Raw genomic sequence first — 18,751 nt, forward strand, 5'->3', positions numbered from 1 at the left:
TTTCTTTCAATGGCAATCAAGGCATGTCCGAACGTACTGTTAAACGGTCGCCGTCAATCTTGGCCAGTAGCACTTCTGCCTCGCTCTTAACAGCGTTCGCGTGTAACCAAAGTGGCCGGATGTTGGTACATTCGGTCACGATACACACTTAATATAGTATAGCTGCGAGTTGTTCATTTTAACGCGATAGCGTTCAAGAGCTCGTTTCGCAGAAATTGCGGTGCCGGCATGGGTGCCGGCGTCGTTGGTTGTGAGCTAGAAATCGTCATCTTGTCCGTGACCGAAAGAGAGAAAGAGGCCAATAAAATAATTAATAAAAAATCTTCGGTTCAAGTGAGAATCCAACCCAGGCCGTCTGCGTGGCAAGCAGGTGTTCTACCGCAGAGCCCTACTAATGCTTGAAAGCGCTTAAAAAAAGCAATATGAATGTCATGTAGTGGAACAAGTCTCCATAACTCATGTGATTTTGCGTGGCAGCAGCGTAGAATGGCGCCAAGCGTCAAAAGATATAAATGGCGCAATGAGTGGGTGTTTTAAAGGTGTACCCGTTACAAAGCGCTCAGACATAGTTATTTATCATCAGCTGGAAAAGCATGAACAATGTGAGCAGCCGCGTAGACTCACGTGTTGCCTTACGAACGCGTAGTGGGCCCTTCGCTTATTCGCAAAAGGAAGAATTATGGTGTAGTGGGTACTTAACAACTGTACTTGCACTAGGCATTCTAGGATAGTTTTAAACGGCTAATGTTACCCGCACAGTCGTTCATTTATTTACGGAGCGGTTGAGGCATGCCCCGAGAACTGAAGCGAGGCTAGCAATATAGAAGGCGATACTCACGGGGCCCAATTATGCTATCGCGTTCTACTCCTGAAGGCGACTCTCAAGCGTCCTCCAAAATTTTCTATTTTGATGTATACCAGAACGTAGAAAAGCAAAACGCAAAAAGAAAGCAACGCGCACGACGAGTACTTAAGTGTGTGTCCTTATTCCTATGCGTAGTTTGCTCATTTTGTTCCGTTGTATGTGAGAATAAAATAGTAGTTCTTATATCTATATACCTGGTGAATCGTGACGACCGAGTGAACGCTATTTAAACCCGCCCAGTGTTTTTCCTAAGAGGTCACCATTCACTTTAGACTGTTATTGTGCTGACGGATGTGATTTTTCGTTTGTTACCAGTTTCCCGCCTGTACGCTGTTTTTTTTATTTCCCTCCCTCTCCCTTGAAACATTGTGCAGACGGCCACTTGCGTGAACGAGCGCCTGCACGACCAAAATACTGGAAAGAGGACAACGAGCACATATATTCATGTTCACAGTAAAGAGCCGCAATGTAATTGTTTCTTCGAAGCAATTAACAACGTCATGAAGCACAGACAGATAGGCCCACGAACTGCAGAAGCCTTCCACGTAAAATTCTCTTATATGTTTCCATTACACTGTCGTCATTGACTCGGCCCATTGTGTCATCTAGTGCTCTCTCCACTGAACCACTGTAATAAACTAGCTGCCCTTGAGAGATGTGAACTTTGTGCAGCGTAGGTGTGCTCCGTTGAATACGTTCTTTTGCCGCTTGCAGATTTCAACCCGTGATTTAGGCGTGTTCGCAGCCTTCGAACTGTTACATTTACAGCTCCATACCTCCACACAGCGGCACAGGCTCACGCCCCTGCTACTCCAGGTCATTAAACACCCGATTCCCTTTCACGAATTTTGCATTATCAAAGATTACAAATTTCACGCTCCTTAGCTTGAGTTCATACCTTTGCATGAACAGAATTTGAGTGAGCAGACCACAATAATTAGAAGGCAATTAGGTGGAGTATTTCAGAAGCTGCTACACACGTCGCCGAACGCACTGGTGCACTGGCGTAGTAGGTGCATCATAATTGTACTTGCAGTAGGCGCGATAGGCCAGTTCACAGCGGCCAATTTCACGCGCACAGTAGTTCGTTCACCCGCGGCGATGTTTAATTAGAAGCGAAGCACGGCGAGCGAATGAGAAATGTGAATGGTGTCCTATAAATTATCGCCTTTGGCTCTTATAGATGAAGCATTATCGACCTCAAGTTCCCAAACGAACGATTTTTATGCCAGGGTACATCAAGAAGTGAAACGGGCCACTTCTGTAACGAAGGTGACGTCAGTAAAAGGGCATGTTGTTATTACACTTAAGAATTGGATCAACATTTTGATCTAGTTCCGGTCGGGGGTAGTTCTGGTCGGACGTAACAGAGTGGTCACATTTCTTGCGCGCAGGAAGTGATCAGTTTCGATATCGGCCTTAAAACTGGATGCTGAATATCTCTAATTACGTGCAACTTTCCTGATTTCTAAGAAGTGAGTATGCTCAACAATTTTCTAATATAGACCACTGCTGTCACGTCAATGATAAAAAAGTGAATTAACGAGTTTTTCTTCCGTCATTTTAGCGGTAGCGAAGCGCTTCCGCCTTGACGTAGAGTTCGTGTGCGACACCGACAGGAGCCTTATTCTAATAGGATTACAGTAAAAATGTCTGTATTATCTAAAGAAAAAAAAGGTTTATGCGTTGTCGACATTTCTATCAGCGAAAATGACTCCCCGATTCTCGTTAATCCGGTGAAGGAAGGACTTCTAATATTGCGAGGCCGTCGTGTTGGTCATTCACAGTGTGACAAACGTGTGTTCGAAGGGGACAGCCTTCCATTGCAAGTCATCTCACGCGCAGGGCAGCCCTTTGTGCCAAGACCACTTCAATGCCAGGACTGCTTTAAGATGGGACACGTTTGCGCTCTTTGTACAAACTCTACCGTGTGTTCGCGATGCTTAGGGTAACACAGTACACTAAAAGTGATGTAAGTATTGAGACAAATGGTCCGAGATGGTTAAACTCCTAGGGACGCTGCTGCATTGGTGCGTCGTCGGTGTCATGAGGGTCGTGGTAAAGTCCCTCATGAATGTCACTGCTATTCCCCCAACTAAACGATTTGCCATGGGAATTTCCGCGGCCCCAAACCCCGAATTTCGCATATTTGACTGTTTTTTGTGAGAATCAGCACGCTATTATCTTTATTTGTGAGCCACGCTTTCACAATGTAATACGGTTATCTAGTTTAAGAAGCCTTGAAGTCTGCTACCTTCAACGAGCATAGTAAAGTCATCATTTATATCAGGTGCGAACTTACCTATATCGAGCGTACAGTAACACCTGATTATAAACACCAGTATTTCCGCCTGACAGCAAAACCCAACGACCTCAGTTTCACGCTAGCAGGCGCAAATGTTTCACCCTCAAGCCCTTCTGACTCATCCACGCTAAGGACACATCTATCAACGACAACTGAAACATGGATTATTACCGGAGATTTCAACACTCACCACCCACTATGGGAAATGGGTGGATTGTCGCGAAAGACAGTTGCTATCTTTTCACTCAGATAAGGAACTGCATTTTCAAGACGACAGCAGTCCTTCGTTTCTATGGGAATTTACATATATCGGCTTCCTCAGCATAACGTTTCTGTCACGAATTCTAAGCACCAAGGTGGAGTGGTGTTCGGATAATGGAACACATGGGAGTGACCACGTTACTACTTTAGAAATCAAGGTGTTGAGCAGGACAATCCAAAAACGTGATGCCACATTTCAGCATCCTTGCTTGACGAAGCATCACATTGTAGATTTCCCTTAACTTGGTGTGTTGTGAAATATGTCCTTAAAGAGATACTGACAAAGGAACATGCATATGTAAGAGCTATGCAGAGCCGTGCAGAGGTCATCAAACTGTTTTCTTGAGGATGCATGGTTTCGCGATGCAGGTGCCACAGTGCATGTATTGCGCCTCAACGATTAGCTTGGTCAATTCTTCATGCTTGTACCGAGAATAACTCTGCCACTAGTGGAATCAGTAGGTGCATTTCCTTCAGTCAAGTGTAAGAAACACAATGGTATGCTCTTTACTTCGTTTGATTTTTGTTCACAGAGCCTATCGTTCAGACGTACCCTACCAGTCAGGCTGACAAAGTTGGCATCGCATGCCGTTAGAATGTAAATGACACTTGTCATATACTTGCTAAATCTGCATTTTTGTTTTGTTTATTAGCTTCTTCTTTGTGTGTCCTGGTCTCGTCTTCGCTTAACTCATTTGGTGTGTTGCCATTTTTTCTGCCATTTTCTTGAGGCGTATGGCAATGAATTGCTGCATTTTTTTCATCGAACATTCAAACTTTTATATTGTCAAGTGTTGCGCTCTGTTTTGATTAACGTGCTCTAATCTGATAATCGTGTACTATTGAATTTTATTACGAAGTATTTTTGTTATTGTTATTAACCTGCACTGTAGCTTTGTTCATTGTGAGATTTTGTTCATTATCTAATTTCACTGTAACCCCCCCTTACTCAATGCCTTCGGGCATGTAAGGTATTTTCAATAAATAAATAAATAAATAAATAAATAAATAAATAAATGGCATAAATCCTTACTTCTGGTTCTCAGTATTTGACACGTGTGACCGGAACGAGGCGCGTAATGGTTTTGTAACTGGAGGAACTGAGCTATCACTCTAATATTCTTCGCCCAATGCACAAGAAGATAACACCCGCACGCTTGCCCTTATCCCGTGTTGACGGAATGAAACGTCTCTAATTTTTAAAAAAAATCAAGTTAATAGTGAAATAACAGAGTTCATCCATAAATACGTCCGGTGACCAAACAACAGTTGGTTGAAATCCATTGCTCTACTTCAATGCTCGGTGTATGAGCAGGAAATATCGTATAGTTCGAACACATAGAAAACGACGCATGACGCTTCGGCGAAATGGACAAACACAGGCGCGTAGTCGCAGGCAGAAAAAAAAGCAATAGCGTCAATCAGAAGATTTTGTCGACCTGGCGAGCAAAACACAATTTCGCGTTGCCCACCTGCGATCTTTTCGGCACAATAGTAGGGTTGTATTGTTTTCCATACCAATATAGGTAAGTCTATTTCAGTAGAAGCTGCCATCCAATCCTTTGTGTCTGCTCATATGCTGAAACGCAGTTGCCGAGAAGAAAAACATGGCTGAAGAGCTGCCTTGTAAGATCCTCCTGGTTTTCGCTTCGATGGCATTGGTAAACGGTTTATTCACATGCGGAATGGGTAAGAGCTGCAGACCGGATATAAGACAGGTGAACATTTCACGTCAGTCTATTTATCTTTCTCTATAATTTGTCCCACATGTAATTATATAAAACTGCTTTATTTATATTGGCACCGAATTATTTCCACATTACTACATGCATGTGTTGTGGACTTTGACGTCGTGCAAATAGTAGGAACAGCATAGATTCGGTATACCATAATACAAGTAGAAGAAGTAAAGCCGTTTTACCGAGTGCAAGTTAGAGCGCCCATGTAAGCCGCAATGCGCGAGGTACTTCAAAAAGCACCAATGTTTACATCTGTATGCCCCATAATGCAATGAAGCAGTTTTGTGCTTCATAGTGCCGCCAGGCTGCGTCATCGTTATTTGAATTTTCAATAAGGTAGCAGTATTCGCTAACGTTATGCCAGGAGACAGTTCGCTGATCACAGCAATACAAGACAGCGTCCATGGAAAACGTATAAAAAGTACTTCGAAGGAATATTTTGCAGTGTAGTATGTTTGGGAACGTTTTTGCTTCATTCTAATTTCGCTTTTATTATTCAGAAAAGCTTGTGTGAGCTTATTTTTGTTTGGGTGATGCCAGTGCAAGAATAATATACAGCGTAATGTAAAGCAGGGTGCATTAGTCGATACTACTCCGCAGGGGCACTACTACTCCGCAGGGGCAGCAACACAGTGCAGAGAAGTACACAGCAGATGTACTCAACTAACACCTAACTTTCAATACTCACGCACTGTGTATTTGCTTACACGCTACATTCTAGCCCTTAACATTGGACCGCTGAGTATGCGTTATCATTATGCGGCTGCACACTTGAAAGCTTAGAAAGCATATGTTTTATTCTTTTGCATTGAAGAAAGCATTCATATTGTGACTGTTGTGACTGTAATCTTGGATTTATTAATGAACAGTAGCACTCATGCATGGTTTTCTTTAATCATGCAGTTTTTATGCACCAAGGAACGTGTATGGACATACAACACGAGCACAAGCGAGTATGTTCGATGTAAATTCGACCAGGTGGCGACTATCGCTAGCGCATCTGTTCTCTTCAAGCGGTATTATTTTCATGATGAGCAACAGTAAGGTATCACACTACTTCATAAACATTATCATAATTACTTTCTAATATTTATTGGATGACACTTATAGCCACTGGACCGCCAAGCGCTTTCAGGGAATCTTCTCTAAGCAGCAAAGAGACGTCATGCAAGTTCGCAACATGGGTATGCACATAACATTGTATCCGTTTCTAGGATTCTCGAATTTCAGCATGACAGGAGTGAGGGGAATTGCGGTGTACTTTTTTTGCGGTATCAATTATATGGACACTCTCGGCTGGCTTGTTTTTGCCGGCGCCGTTGCCGCCATATCCTGGAATCATATATATATATATATGTATATATATATATATATATATATATATATATATATATATATATATATATATATATATATATATATATATATATATATATATATATATATAAACCACAAAGCCAAATAAATCAGGACAAATATTGCCGCAGCACGCCACAGAGATTCGAACCTGCGACACCCCTCACTCCGCAGCGCGCTACTTTAAACAACTCGGCCATGCGCCAGCGGCTGTTCAGCATAACAACGGCGAGGTATTTATATACACAATTTAAAGCTAACGGCAGACAGAGTTCGGAGGTGCATCAGTGTGTGTAGTATCACCCGCGAGATTGCCTGAAGGGCGCGCTTTAAAGCGATGCTCCTATATTTTACTTCAGTTTGAAGAAGACACGCAATTGGGCGAGTTGGTGAGGTTCCACGGTAAAATATAAAACAGCGCTTACTTAAACACAAGTCGAAGGAAGAAGAGACACACACGGCGCTGACAGTCTGTGTCTCTTCTTCTGACAGTGTGTGTCTCTTCTTCCTTCGTCTTGTGTTTAAGTAAGCGCTGTTTTATATTTTTTCCTTCAGTTTGAAAGCTGCCCTTGAGACGCGCACTAAAAAGTGGCCCATTTCTGCACCCACCGATAATGTGGAACGCCGATTAAACGATGCTTCGAACGCTATTGCGCGGCAGGAGACAGGGAGGGCTCCCTCCACGCGCCGTAGATTTAAAGAAAAAGATGTCTAACAGCGTTGGGTGGCAGAACGCTGCTCACACATGAAGTAACAACCGTAACAGTTGTTAGTTCACGCTCGTCCCGTGTGTACCTGTGGGTTCTTTTCGAGAGTCCCTCCTTGTGCTTGAGCAGCGCGCTGCAAGTGTCGAGCTGAGACCGTCGTTAGTTTGCGGTTGTCCTGTGTGTGCTCTTTTCGTCAGTCCATTGCGCTCGAGCGGCTAGCTGCAAGTATCAATCTGCTTGCCGTTCTCCCTGCGACATTTTAATTTGTTGCTATCGCATCTCTGGCTTTCCCGTTGAGGAGAAACTGTGACTTCTTTTACTGTGGTGAAAATGACAAGATTGTTTTTCACATCGGCAGTAACGAGCATGTTTTTTTTTTCCACAAAGCAATGAATTCTATTTTTAATTGGGCCCTGAAAGTCGTGAACGTATGACCACTAGCGTCACCCAACAGCGATGGGGTTTCACTCTATTGGTAGGAGCAAAGCACTCTCGCAGGTAGACTTAGTTTGTTCAAAACAAGTATGTACAGCTTAAAATTCTATTTTGTGCACATCTCGCATCTTTCCTTTGCATCAGAGAGTGACTTTCGCTTTTTTTTCTCACGTGTTAAAAGAGGCGCCTGGTGGCGCTGCCGGCGACGCGTTCGCCGGCCTGCCTGCGGCAGAGAAACTTGAGCCACGCGAGGACGGTGTCCTGCGCCACTCATGAGAAAAAGAAAAAAAAACGATGTCTTAGGCGAACAGCAGCGCGACGGACATGAGGGAATTTTAGAACCATGCCCACGTGTCCTCATGCCTAAAGTGCATACCACTATTCACCGAAGCTCTACATTGAAGACCAAGGCGTCCGTGTTGGCTGTCGTGTCACATATGCAACACAGAACACCTAAACATAACTGAAAAACAGAAGGGACCGTCTGTTGTTTTGTTAAGCACGTCTCATGTTCCTTTTATTTGCACGTCTGGCATGAGTGCAACCGCTACAGTTCGTTGCACAACGCCGGAGTACCAGTGTTGCTGGAGCATACCACGTTTTTCGCTCAACTGCGGTGGTGTTTCACGCTGACTAAACAAAGCTGGAGAGACTGTGGTAATAATATTTTGTTTGATTGTCTGCGTGCGTTAAACGGCCACTGCGGTATTTGTTTTATTATTAAACAATACCTAATAAAGCCTGCAAAAAATTGAATGTGGTTCCAGTTTTCGATATTCGCCGGCGCTCCAATCGTCATCGCGTCCAAGAACCAGTGTTGTGGGCGTCACTACATCAATGAAAGAAGACAAAACGCAGATCGAGAAATTCTGTTTGAAACATTTCTACTCATTTTCCAGAGAAACAGCTGCAATGTCAGACACTTCACACGGTATTCTATCCATTTCAATACAAAACAGAAAAGCGATGGCGCACGGTAGTAATTTCTTTCTCTGCTAAAAAAACCATATTCGATTAAGTACAATATTTCAACATTCTCAACGTATTATACTTTTGGTGACAATTTCCTAAATTAAAAAAAAAAAACTTCGTATTATTCTTGGGGCAATTCCTTCAAGCATACCTCGTATGTTTCAGCAATTTCAAAAAAATATATAGAAAAGCCACAGTTTCACACTAGTGATGGGAGTTTTACATTAGAGATGCCACAGCTGAAGGTATAGCGTAGCTGGACGTCCTTCCTTGTTTCTATTTATTATTCCATTTCTGCAATTTCTGTTTTTCTCAATATATCTATTTCTTTCTCTCACTTTCAAGCTCTTTCTATCTTTTTGTCTTTCTTTCCTTTCTCTTTGTGCCTCTATATTTATCGCTTCCTCTTTCGTTCCTCTTTCTCTTTTTTCTATTTCTTTATCTTTCTGTCGTGCTCTCTGTTGTTCATATCTCTTTTTGGCGCTTCTTTCTTTTTATCTCTTTCTCTGTCTGGCTATTTCTTTCTGTCTATTTACCTTTTTTAGGAGCTCGCTGCTTATGCTCAGGGCTTGTCCATCGCCGTAGTAGCCGGCCGTAAGACAGGTGAAGTATAAACATCTCAGCTCACGCTCGCGCTAAATAGAAGCCTTCTTCCTCTTGTTCTTCGAGCGCCTTGACGATGATATGAACGCAGGTAAAACCACATATAACCTAGCCAACTGTAGCATGCGGCGCTCGCTCCACTCCGGCGCGTGCTCTAGTTTGATAGGAGACCACCAGAGGGCTACTACTGCGCGCTTCCTCTCTCTTTCGACAGTCGTCAGTCAGTGCGCTTCGATACTAATAACATGAACGAAGACAAGGCGGCGGAGCGGAGGGCTCGCAAGGCAGCAGCAGAGCTGGCTCGCTGCCAATACCCTGCGGTGAGAGCTCGCGAGGCCGCAGAGAGACGTCAGCGTCGGGCGGACCCCGAGATACACGCCCGCAAGCCGAAGCAGCGCGCAAGCGGCGGCAAGAGAAGCTCAAAGAGGTACGGGCGCGGGACGCAGCGGCCAAGTGCCGAAAGCGGTCACTACCTGAAGTTGGTGGCGCCGATGCGCGTTTCAAGCGTGATTTCCTCGACCGCACGTTCGGCCACAGCTGCAAGGTCTGCGACCGCTTCTGGTTCGAATCAACCTGACCACAATCGCCCACATTTAAACTACGCGCGCCCTCATAAAGACGTCGGTGTGCTGTTAAAACCATACAAAAGTAGTGACGCCACGTGCCTCGCCCGCACGTAATCGCATAACATTTACTGTTCTTTCATCACAATACAAGTGGAACGCCGCTTCATGGAAAAACAAGACGTTCTTCTTGGCTAACCAGGAACGCTTCACTTACATTATGCAGTGATCCAAGGAGTCACGAGACTGCCGTTCTCCTTTTCAATTTCTTTTCCTGTTCGGCATTTGCTTAAAACTGTTCAGCCAATGCTGAAACCATTTTTGCGCTCATCTGAATCTCATTCATGCGAAAGTGCCAGGCAATATAATTAGGTATGCAAATAAATATTTCTGTTTATGGAAGGTTGTTTCAATAATACACATTTGCACAACGACATGGACTAACCTGGGCGCCATTCTGGGGCCCACTGTGCTTATAGATGAAGTCGCAAGTCGTACAATTTACAAACTTGAAAAAATTACACCATTTCCCGCTAAAAGGGACCATGAGGCGATGCGAAGCCACAGCACTTGCACGATCACGTTCCGTTGGCGTTCTTTGGGCATGCTACCGACCTCGCGTCGTGGAACGCGAAGAGGAACGTTACGCGCGTCTTGTCTTCCTTCTAACCTGCCCGTTAATTCTCACAGGGCGAGCGGGGAACGCAGTCGGCAGGCGTGCGAGAGGGGGGCAACGTAGGAGAGGAGAGAGAGGGGGAGGGGACGGGCATGCGCTGGTGCTCATTGCGGCGTTGTGCAGGAAAGAATTTCGGCATGTCTAGCCCGCGTTTCAGAGGAAGAGTGGAAAGGGGGAGGGGAGATGGGAAGTGGAGAGGGGGAAATGGGAGAGGAGATGTGGAGAGGGAGAGAGAGAGGGTGAGTGGAGAGGGTGTGCGCATGCGCAGTAAGGGTGGTCACGCCGCACACCTCCACCACAACCACCACCACCGGATTGAACTCCGCCATAAGATACTTCGCATCTAAAACTTGGAATGCGCTTGAGCTTCGCCTTCAAGAGTAGAACACGATAACGTAATCGAGCCCCAGGCACATCGGTTTCTGAACTACTGATTCGGCTCCGAGTAAATGCCTCAACCGAGCCTCAAGGAAACGAACGTTTGTGAGCGTAACATTGGTCGTTTCAGAGTATCCTAGGAAGCCCACTGCAAGTACAGCTGCCCAGTACCCATTACGCCATAATTCTTCCTTTTGCGAATCAGTGAAGGGCCCACCCCAGGTAGCACAAAAATGATGATTGACGTTCGATAAACATTTATCCGACACGATAAAAACGTGCAAAAAGGTCACGGAACAGAAGCCCAAGGTCAAGAAAACGTCTTAGATCTCGTCTAATGTCTGGCTAGAATCCGTGTTTAAGACCATCTAGAAAACGTTTTAAAGACTATCTAAAAAACGTTTTTAAGATCATCTACAAAACGTTCTAAAAACGTCACAAAAAATCCCATTTTAAAAAACGGATTAAAATATCCCATTCCATTGTCTTTGAAAATACGTTTTGTAAACATTTTTAAGACGTCATGCGGGATCTCTTTTCTTTTTGCTGTTTTGTTTTTATGCATGCAATTATGATAATGCACGTTTTTAGCCCTCCCTGTTATAGTAATTACAGTTACTTTATTCTGTAATGACTATTACAGAGTGAGAGCTCAGTAGATTTCATGTCATACTTTATTGTGTAAAACAGCAACGATTCCTGTACAGCATAGAAACGTAAAAACCATGAAATGAGATATAGCATGCGACTAAATAAGATTATTCTGAAGCGGCAAAAGAAGCCAAAATATCGCGGTAATTAAAACGCAGCTATATAGTAGCCAACCTTCAAGAACACTTTTTGTTGTATGATTCATCATTAGCAAAATTGTTGTCAAACAACTAGCAATGCAATATGACAAAATTTAGGATCAGGCACAGCCATTCTGCAATATGTAAGCGTCGTCTCAATTAGCTTTACTGAATGAAACGCAAGGATGAAGTGAAGAAAAGTTGTTGAAAAGGGAATGTCGCTGAAGCCAACGACTCGACAAGGGGACTAGTTTCCGTCAGGGCCCTGATGAAGACAACAGCCCATGATGAAACGTTTCCTCAACGCTTCATCTTCCGCTGAACTTTTTTCTTGTAGGAAGGAGAGAGAGAGAGAAGGAATAGAGGATAGGCAGGGATGTTGACTAGCGTCCCGTTTGCTACCGTACTCATGGGAGGAGAATGGGGGAGTAAAAAACACAGACACACGAGGGGCGTATCACAGGTGGTCACTCAATTCTTTTGCCTTGAAGTACTGCACGAGGGCTCGTATGGTTTTTTTGGGCTGATGTTATATGAAGACAGACTCCCAAGATCTTTCCTTCAGTAAAAGGCCGACCATCAAGTCTCCTGGCACATTGGCACACTCGAGAGTCCGGCGATTTGTTTGAAATTGCGGACAGCGGCACAAATGATGATCGATAGTCTCTACACAGTTGCAGTTGTCGCACATTGATTATTCTGCCCTACCAAGCCGATAGGTGAATGAGTTAGAAGACGCTACACCGACCCACAGCCAACACAGCAACACAACAAAAAGGCGTGGACAGTCGATGTGGACAGGACAGCGCTCACTCCTCTCCACTTCAACTGTCCACGTTTTTTTTTTTCAATGTGCTTCAATCTAATTTTGCAAACATGAACGTAAACCAACAGGCCCAACTCGCCATCTTGCTCCGACACAGCATTCTAAGCAGGAAAGGAGGCATGCATCAAGCACCTGGTGCACGGTGTTAGAATAGTTTAGGTGGAGCGACGGCGCGTTGGAATGAGGAGAAATCGGGGACCTCTTTCCCTTTCTTGCCCAAAGGCAGCGCGCGCGGGACGGTGGCCGCCTGGCTGTACCCAGCGCAAACCTGACGCTTCTAACATTCGGTGTTTTAGCGTGTTTAGTGATATCGCAAGACCCCGTGAGGATTTTGTGGTATTGTAATATGATACACTTAAGTTAGATATAAAGACTTAGTAATGTTTTATGCATGACTGTTCGGCATGCCGCATGACGCTCATATACACCGCCTTCGGCCTCGGCATTGTTGCGGATATTTCCATGAAATCCGAGGTGCTCTATTGCTATTCAGTGCCTCATCGAAGCTCACAACTTTTCTTGGATATAAGTGATGAACAGGAGCGGCATGGTAGTTGTATCATTCGACTTCCGCAGCCATTCCCACAGTACAGACATTGTTTTCGCGGCCACCAATGCAGCATTAGACACGTGCATCTCTGAAAACACTACCGTTTTCTGGCCATCGATATTTATTTTATGATGTGCCCAAGCTGCAGTTGGCAGAGTGACGAATTCAGAGTTCTTAAAAGATACCACCAGTACCTAGTTCTGCATCTGGCTGGGACACGGTGGCCTCGGTGCTGCAGTTGGCAGTGGTGGAACAGGAAAGATCGCTTCGGCAATTCCGGAGAGGGCGGTATTGGAGCCTCGACTATCCAGCGATGGCAGGAGTGGAGCTGGATGAATCTACACCAATAACACAGCGTTTCTTGGCGGGAAGGCAAACACAGGTCGCAGGTGCTTTCCTTTTCTTCACAGTCTTGGTTAAGGGGCAGTCCAGGAAATATTGTTGGGATGGCGTTTTTTGCCAAAGCCGCCTTCCTCGGCGCACTGACAAGAACGTTTCCTTTGTATAGCGCTTCCCATGATTTGGTGACAAATCGCGCATCAAAATGTTTTTCACAAACAAAATATGTTGTTTGCAACTCTTGACCCTTCCGTGGAATAATATAGGTCGCCACACTATTAAGAGGTCATTATCCTCCGGAGCAGCGAAAAGGGAAACTTTTTCCGTGCATGATGTGTAGCCTGAGTTGCATCGCGGCACAAAGCACTTCTTTCCCATCTGGACAGTGTAAGTTGTGTAAATAAGGACACGATGAACAAGGATAAGCTATTTCAAATAGTCTAGCATTTGGATGGCAGGCGTTTCGTCTGGCGAACGTATATGCACGAGTGGGGCCTCGTCTGGCTTGGCGTGTTAGTTTTAACGGGTCAGACAGTGACGTCACCGAATATGGCGGCACTCTCAATTCCTGTGATTTCCGATAGAAGAAACTAGAAAGCAGATGGTTAGGACGCTGAAAAGGAAACGAGCACGACCATTTCACGTTTGTTCACCCAAAGCAAGGCACAAAGTTGTACTTCTGCTACTGCAACAAACAGCATGTCTGTGACGAATAACGAGAGGAGCAATCAGAATGGCACACGGTGAGTCATGATGAATTGGTCGTTAAATTTACGTTTACCTTCATTACCACGCGCGAGCTAGGGCGTGTAAACGTCGCAAAGGTGGCTGCTGGAATCCATCTGATATGGTACATGCACAACGACCACCCATGAAAGGAATTTCTAACCTACCATTGTCAAATGTGTTGCTTTCTTCTGACAACCATCATTTAGTGAAACGTCCCCCCTCGCCCCCGCTTTCTTTTTCAGGGAACACCTTTTTTTCTTTTTGACTAACCGAGTTCGGGTACACCACGGTGGATCAGTGGCTAAGGTGCTCGCTGCTGACCCAGTGATTATTAACCCAGTTCGTCACGGCGGCCTCACCCAATATGCCACGGTGGCCTTATTTGTGCACGAGCTAAAATATTTTTGAAATTCGTGTTCACCTGTAAACTCATTATCGCTGTTCGCAGAAGCTATATTTCCTATGCGTTTCCCTCTGTTGGCTACCGCCACTGAATTTTCTTGATGTTGCGCATTTACTTTGAAATCATAATGGTATGTGCCCTGATAAAAAACGAGCGGCGAAGAGTAGTCGCAAACGCGGCTTTGTAAGCGACGCGACCCTCGTTGAAGCGGCTGACCTGAAGCCTCGATACACCCAGCGCAGCCTGTCGGAAATAGTGCGAAGCGCGTCTCCGTGTTCGGCGTGGAGGCTGCGCGGCGGATGCGGAGCGTCGGTACACCTAACCTATTCTAACACCATGACCTGGTGTGTGACTCCCTTCGTTTCAAAACAATCGTTCAGTAGCGCTACTTAAGACGACAGTTAGTGGAAATCGACTCCAATGTGTTGAAATTTTTTATTTTTTTTTATTTCAGTATACTGTCAACCCCAAATGGGGTTTTTACAGGAGTGGGTACATTTAGAGAAAAACAGCAAACACACAAAAGTGTTACAGTGAAAATGTAGATGAAGACGGAATCGCATAAATCTGTACAATTCATACATAAATGTCTTGACAAATGTCTGATGGCATACATGCTAAACACAGAAATATACTTAGGTTACAATATATTCACTGAGGTTACATCATCGTAGTATTCATCTTATGTTACAGGCATGGGATAAAGCAACAAGCAAGCAGGAAACTATTTGTGAATCAATCTGGCAATGTCAAGCATCTAGATCGGTGTTGCAATGGACAGCTCGGCAAGTTCTAGAAATTTTTGTACTGTCGTTTGCAACACCGTAGATGCGTCTAGCGCATTCCACTCGCGCACGGATAACGGAAAAAAGGAATAAAGAAAGTGTTGTTGTTGCAAAGGAATTCTTCAAGAGTGAGGGGGTGTTTGTTTCGAGTAATTCTAGACTGACTTATATTGATGTGGTCTGATGCTTTAATCCTAAATGAGTTGTGCAAAAGTAAGTAGATAAACTTTAGACGATGGAGTTTCGATCTACTGGATAAAGTAGCGAGCCCTGCGCGTCGCAATAATTCAGTAGGTGAATCTGTGCGCCGGTGCCGGTTGTAGATAAATCGTGCTGCTTTGCGCTGCACCCTTTCCAGTGTTGATATGCAGGTAGACGTGTACGGGGACCAGACAATGTTCGCATATTCCAATATCGGACGTATAAGGGAAAGATAAGACAGAAGTTTTATCTCGGGGGGTGAGTCTTTCAAGGCACGTTTAAGAAAGAAGAGCTTGTTCATGGCTTTTTTTGTTACTTGCTGGACGTGCGTTGTCCAGTTCAAATCGGATGTGATGTAAATACCCAGATAACGGTATTCGTTAACAGAACGCAGTGCAGTGCTGTCGGAACCATAAGTGAATTTGAGCGGAATTCTTTTCTTAGTAACTGACATGGAAACGGTTTTTTCTTTGTTAATGGTCATGCTCCAATCATGACACCACTGGAATACACTGTTTAAGGCACCGTTAAGTTTAATTTGATCAGAAATCTGTTTGACTTCGTGGTAGAGCACGCAGTCATCTGCAAATAATCTCATTTTGACTTCACACTGGTTGGCTATATCATTAATAAAGAGTAAAAATAGAAGTGGGGCCAGCACGGAGCCCTGGGGAACCCCGGATAGTACGGGAATAACATCAGAGGTGTGTCCGTCAAGTTGCACATATTGGCAGCGGTCAGCTAAAAAATGGGCGATCCATTTCGTGACAGGTCCATTACCAATTAGATGCTCAAGTTTGTAGACCAGTTTCCGGTGTGATACACGGTCGAACGCTTTAGAGAAATCAAGAAAAATTATGTCAATTTGGGACTGATTGTTGATACCCTGTGCAAGATCGTGTACGAATTCGACAAGCTGCGTAACAGTGGATAGTCCGTTTCTAAAGCCGTGCTGGCAAGGGTGGAGAAGATCGTTGTCTTCGACATACTGAGTTAGAAATTTCAAGATAATATGCTCGAGAATTTTACCGCTTGTACATGTTAGAGAGATAGGCCGGTAGTTGTTTGGGCATTGTTTATCACCTGACTTGTGAACGGGAATTATCTTGGCAATTTTCCAATCTGAGGGAATTCGACATTCTTCAATTGATTTCTGATATATCAGACAAAGATATTTGCTACAGGGTACAGCGTAACGTTTCAAAAAATCATTAGGAATGTTGTCCGGACCACTGCTTTTCTTTCCGTCAAGGTTCAGAAGCAAAGATAACACTCCCTCCTCAGAAATTATAGGGCCACTGGTCAGTTTTTTGTGTTCAAATGATGGCATGAAAGTCTGGCTACCATGGTTGTTTTCTTTACTGTCAACAGTGAAGACGGACTGAAAGTATTTATTAAAAGAGTCTACTTTAGCTTTCCCGTCTGCGGCTACCATTGGGGCACTTGATTTTTGCTTCGTCTTCAAGTACCGCCAAAATTTGCTTGGCGAGGTTTTAATAAAGGTATGCAAGGTAGTACTGCAAAACTGTTGTTTTGCACATCTTGTTACATTCTTAAGCTCAGTGTTTAAAGCATCGAGGCGAGATCGGTAGTTATAGTTAATACGATTTTTACTGTGCTTTCTAAGTCTCTTAATCTTTCGTTTTATATGAATAATCTCTCGCGTTATCCAGGGATTTTGTTTGTTCGTCCTTTTCTTGACCGTGGGAACGAAATTGCTGATGCAATAATGGATGATTTCTTTGAAGTGCGACCAGATCCTATCAATGTTTGACTGTTTATCAATACATACATTGGCGAAATCATCATATTCGTGAACAAGATAAGTCATGATAGCGTCATCGTTAGCTCTGTTGAAAACAAGGATGCGTTTTTTCAGCACTATGTGGACGAACAAGACCAGCTAGGGGCAGTTTACACAATATTAAATCATGATCTGACAGACCGTGAAGGCTTTCTATTGAGGTGTTGCTGCTTAGAAAGTGGTCGCTAACAAAAATTAGGTCTAATATTGAGCTGCTGTGGTTATGAATACGAGTCGGCGCGTCAACAATCTGAGTAAGGTTGAAAGTAAACATGAAATCTGTCATCTGGTTGGTAATGGTTGTTCCAGGGTTAGGACGGCTCCAGTTTACGTCGGGGAGGTTAAAATCTCCGGCCATAATAATCCTACCACAGGAAGCATGCCTAAGCATGTAGTCAAATAACGGGTCTAGATACATTGTATCGCTATTTGGAGGCCTGTAGACGGCTCCGACAAGAACAACGCCATCGGTTAAGTGTATCTTGCACCACACAGCCTCAACACCGGAGACTTCGGGCAGAACGGAATATACTATATCTTGTTTAAGAAGAATAGCCACACCCCCACCTCTTGATTGTCTATCTCTACGGATAACCGTGTAGCCAGGTGGTACAACTTCATGATCAGAAATACCAGAGTGCAACCAAGTCTCAGTGATGGTTACGACGTGAGGTTCTAAGGCTAGTAAAGTAGCTTCAAGTTCAGGTGCTTTATTTACCAGGCTACGTGCGTTGAAGTTAAGAAGCGTTATTATTTTTTGCTTCTGGTGACTCGGGGTTCGGTTAAAGGTGTTGCGTTTTTTGTTTTCATTTCAACAATATCATTTCGCTCTTCGTCCCATGCAAACAGTCGCCCTTTATACGCACCTTATCGTATGTTAGCATTACTTTCTCTTTACGATCGCGATTTTCTTTTGTTCGATTCCAGAGCTTTTTCCTGACGTCACGTACAGCATGGGAATAATCTTCGCTGATAGAAAAGCCAGAACCTTTTAATTTGAAGCATTCTTTCAGGATGCTGACCTTATCCCGGTAATCAAGAAGTTTTAGGATTACGGGTCTGCTTTTTGTGGGATTCTCTTTGACTAGTTTTCCAAGTCGGTGAATCCTCTCAATTCCTGTAATGTCAAGGCCCAGCAAGCCTTCGAGGACGCGTTCTTTGGTAGTTCGAAGCAACGTTTCAGTTGTTTCATTCGGTTCTTCTTAGATTCCGTACACAATGATGTTGGAACGACGACTTCTATTTTCCAGTTCGTCAATTTTTTTTGTCATGGCTGCCAGGTTTTTCTCGAGCTCAACTACTCTTTTTGTGCAAGCGGAGACTTGTTTTTCAAGACCTGTTAGTTTCTCAAGTTTCCTGTCAATTGCACTTAATTTCTGATTTGTGATAGATTTTTCTGCTTTGATTTCTCGGATATCGTCCGCTATAGCCTTTAGTTGATCGGCAAGTACGGAGTCTCCGGG

The 18,751-nt window shown here is 44.2% G+C and overlaps 1 protein-coding gene and 1 long non-coding RNA gene across 2 annotated transcripts in view; both read left to right on the forward strand.

Moving 5' to 3' along the window:
- The first annotated feature begins 4,997 nt into the window (after window positions 1-4,997).
- LOC119402833 (uncharacterized) lies at window positions 4,998-6,433 on the forward strand. Its single transcript, XR_005185952.2, has 3 exons — window positions 4,998-5,149; window positions 6,074-6,215; window positions 6,281-6,433. It is a non-coding gene; the product is annotated as an uncharacterized LOC119402833 (long non-coding RNA).
- Window positions 6,434-8,870: 2,437 nt separating this feature from the next.
- The window catches only part of LOC119403335 (E3 ubiquitin-protein ligase UBR2), a 71,808-nt gene continuing 61,927 nt past the window's right edge, over window positions 8,871-18,751 (forward strand). The window contains 3 exon segments of the mRNA XM_049418282.1: window positions 8,871-8,885; window positions 12,971-13,129; window positions 15,655-15,680. Of these exon segments, the coding sequence (XP_049274239.1) occupies window positions 8,871-8,885; window positions 12,971-13,129; window positions 15,655-15,680 (200 nt within the window).

This window comes from Rhipicephalus sanguineus, chromosome 8 (genome assembly GCF_013339695.2).
Source record: "Rhipicephalus sanguineus isolate Rsan-2018 chromosome 8, BIME_Rsan_1.4, whole genome shotgun sequence".
In the NCBI taxonomy this organism is placed as follows: Eukaryota; Metazoa; Arthropoda; class Arachnida; order Ixodida; family Ixodidae; genus Rhipicephalus; species Rhipicephalus sanguineus.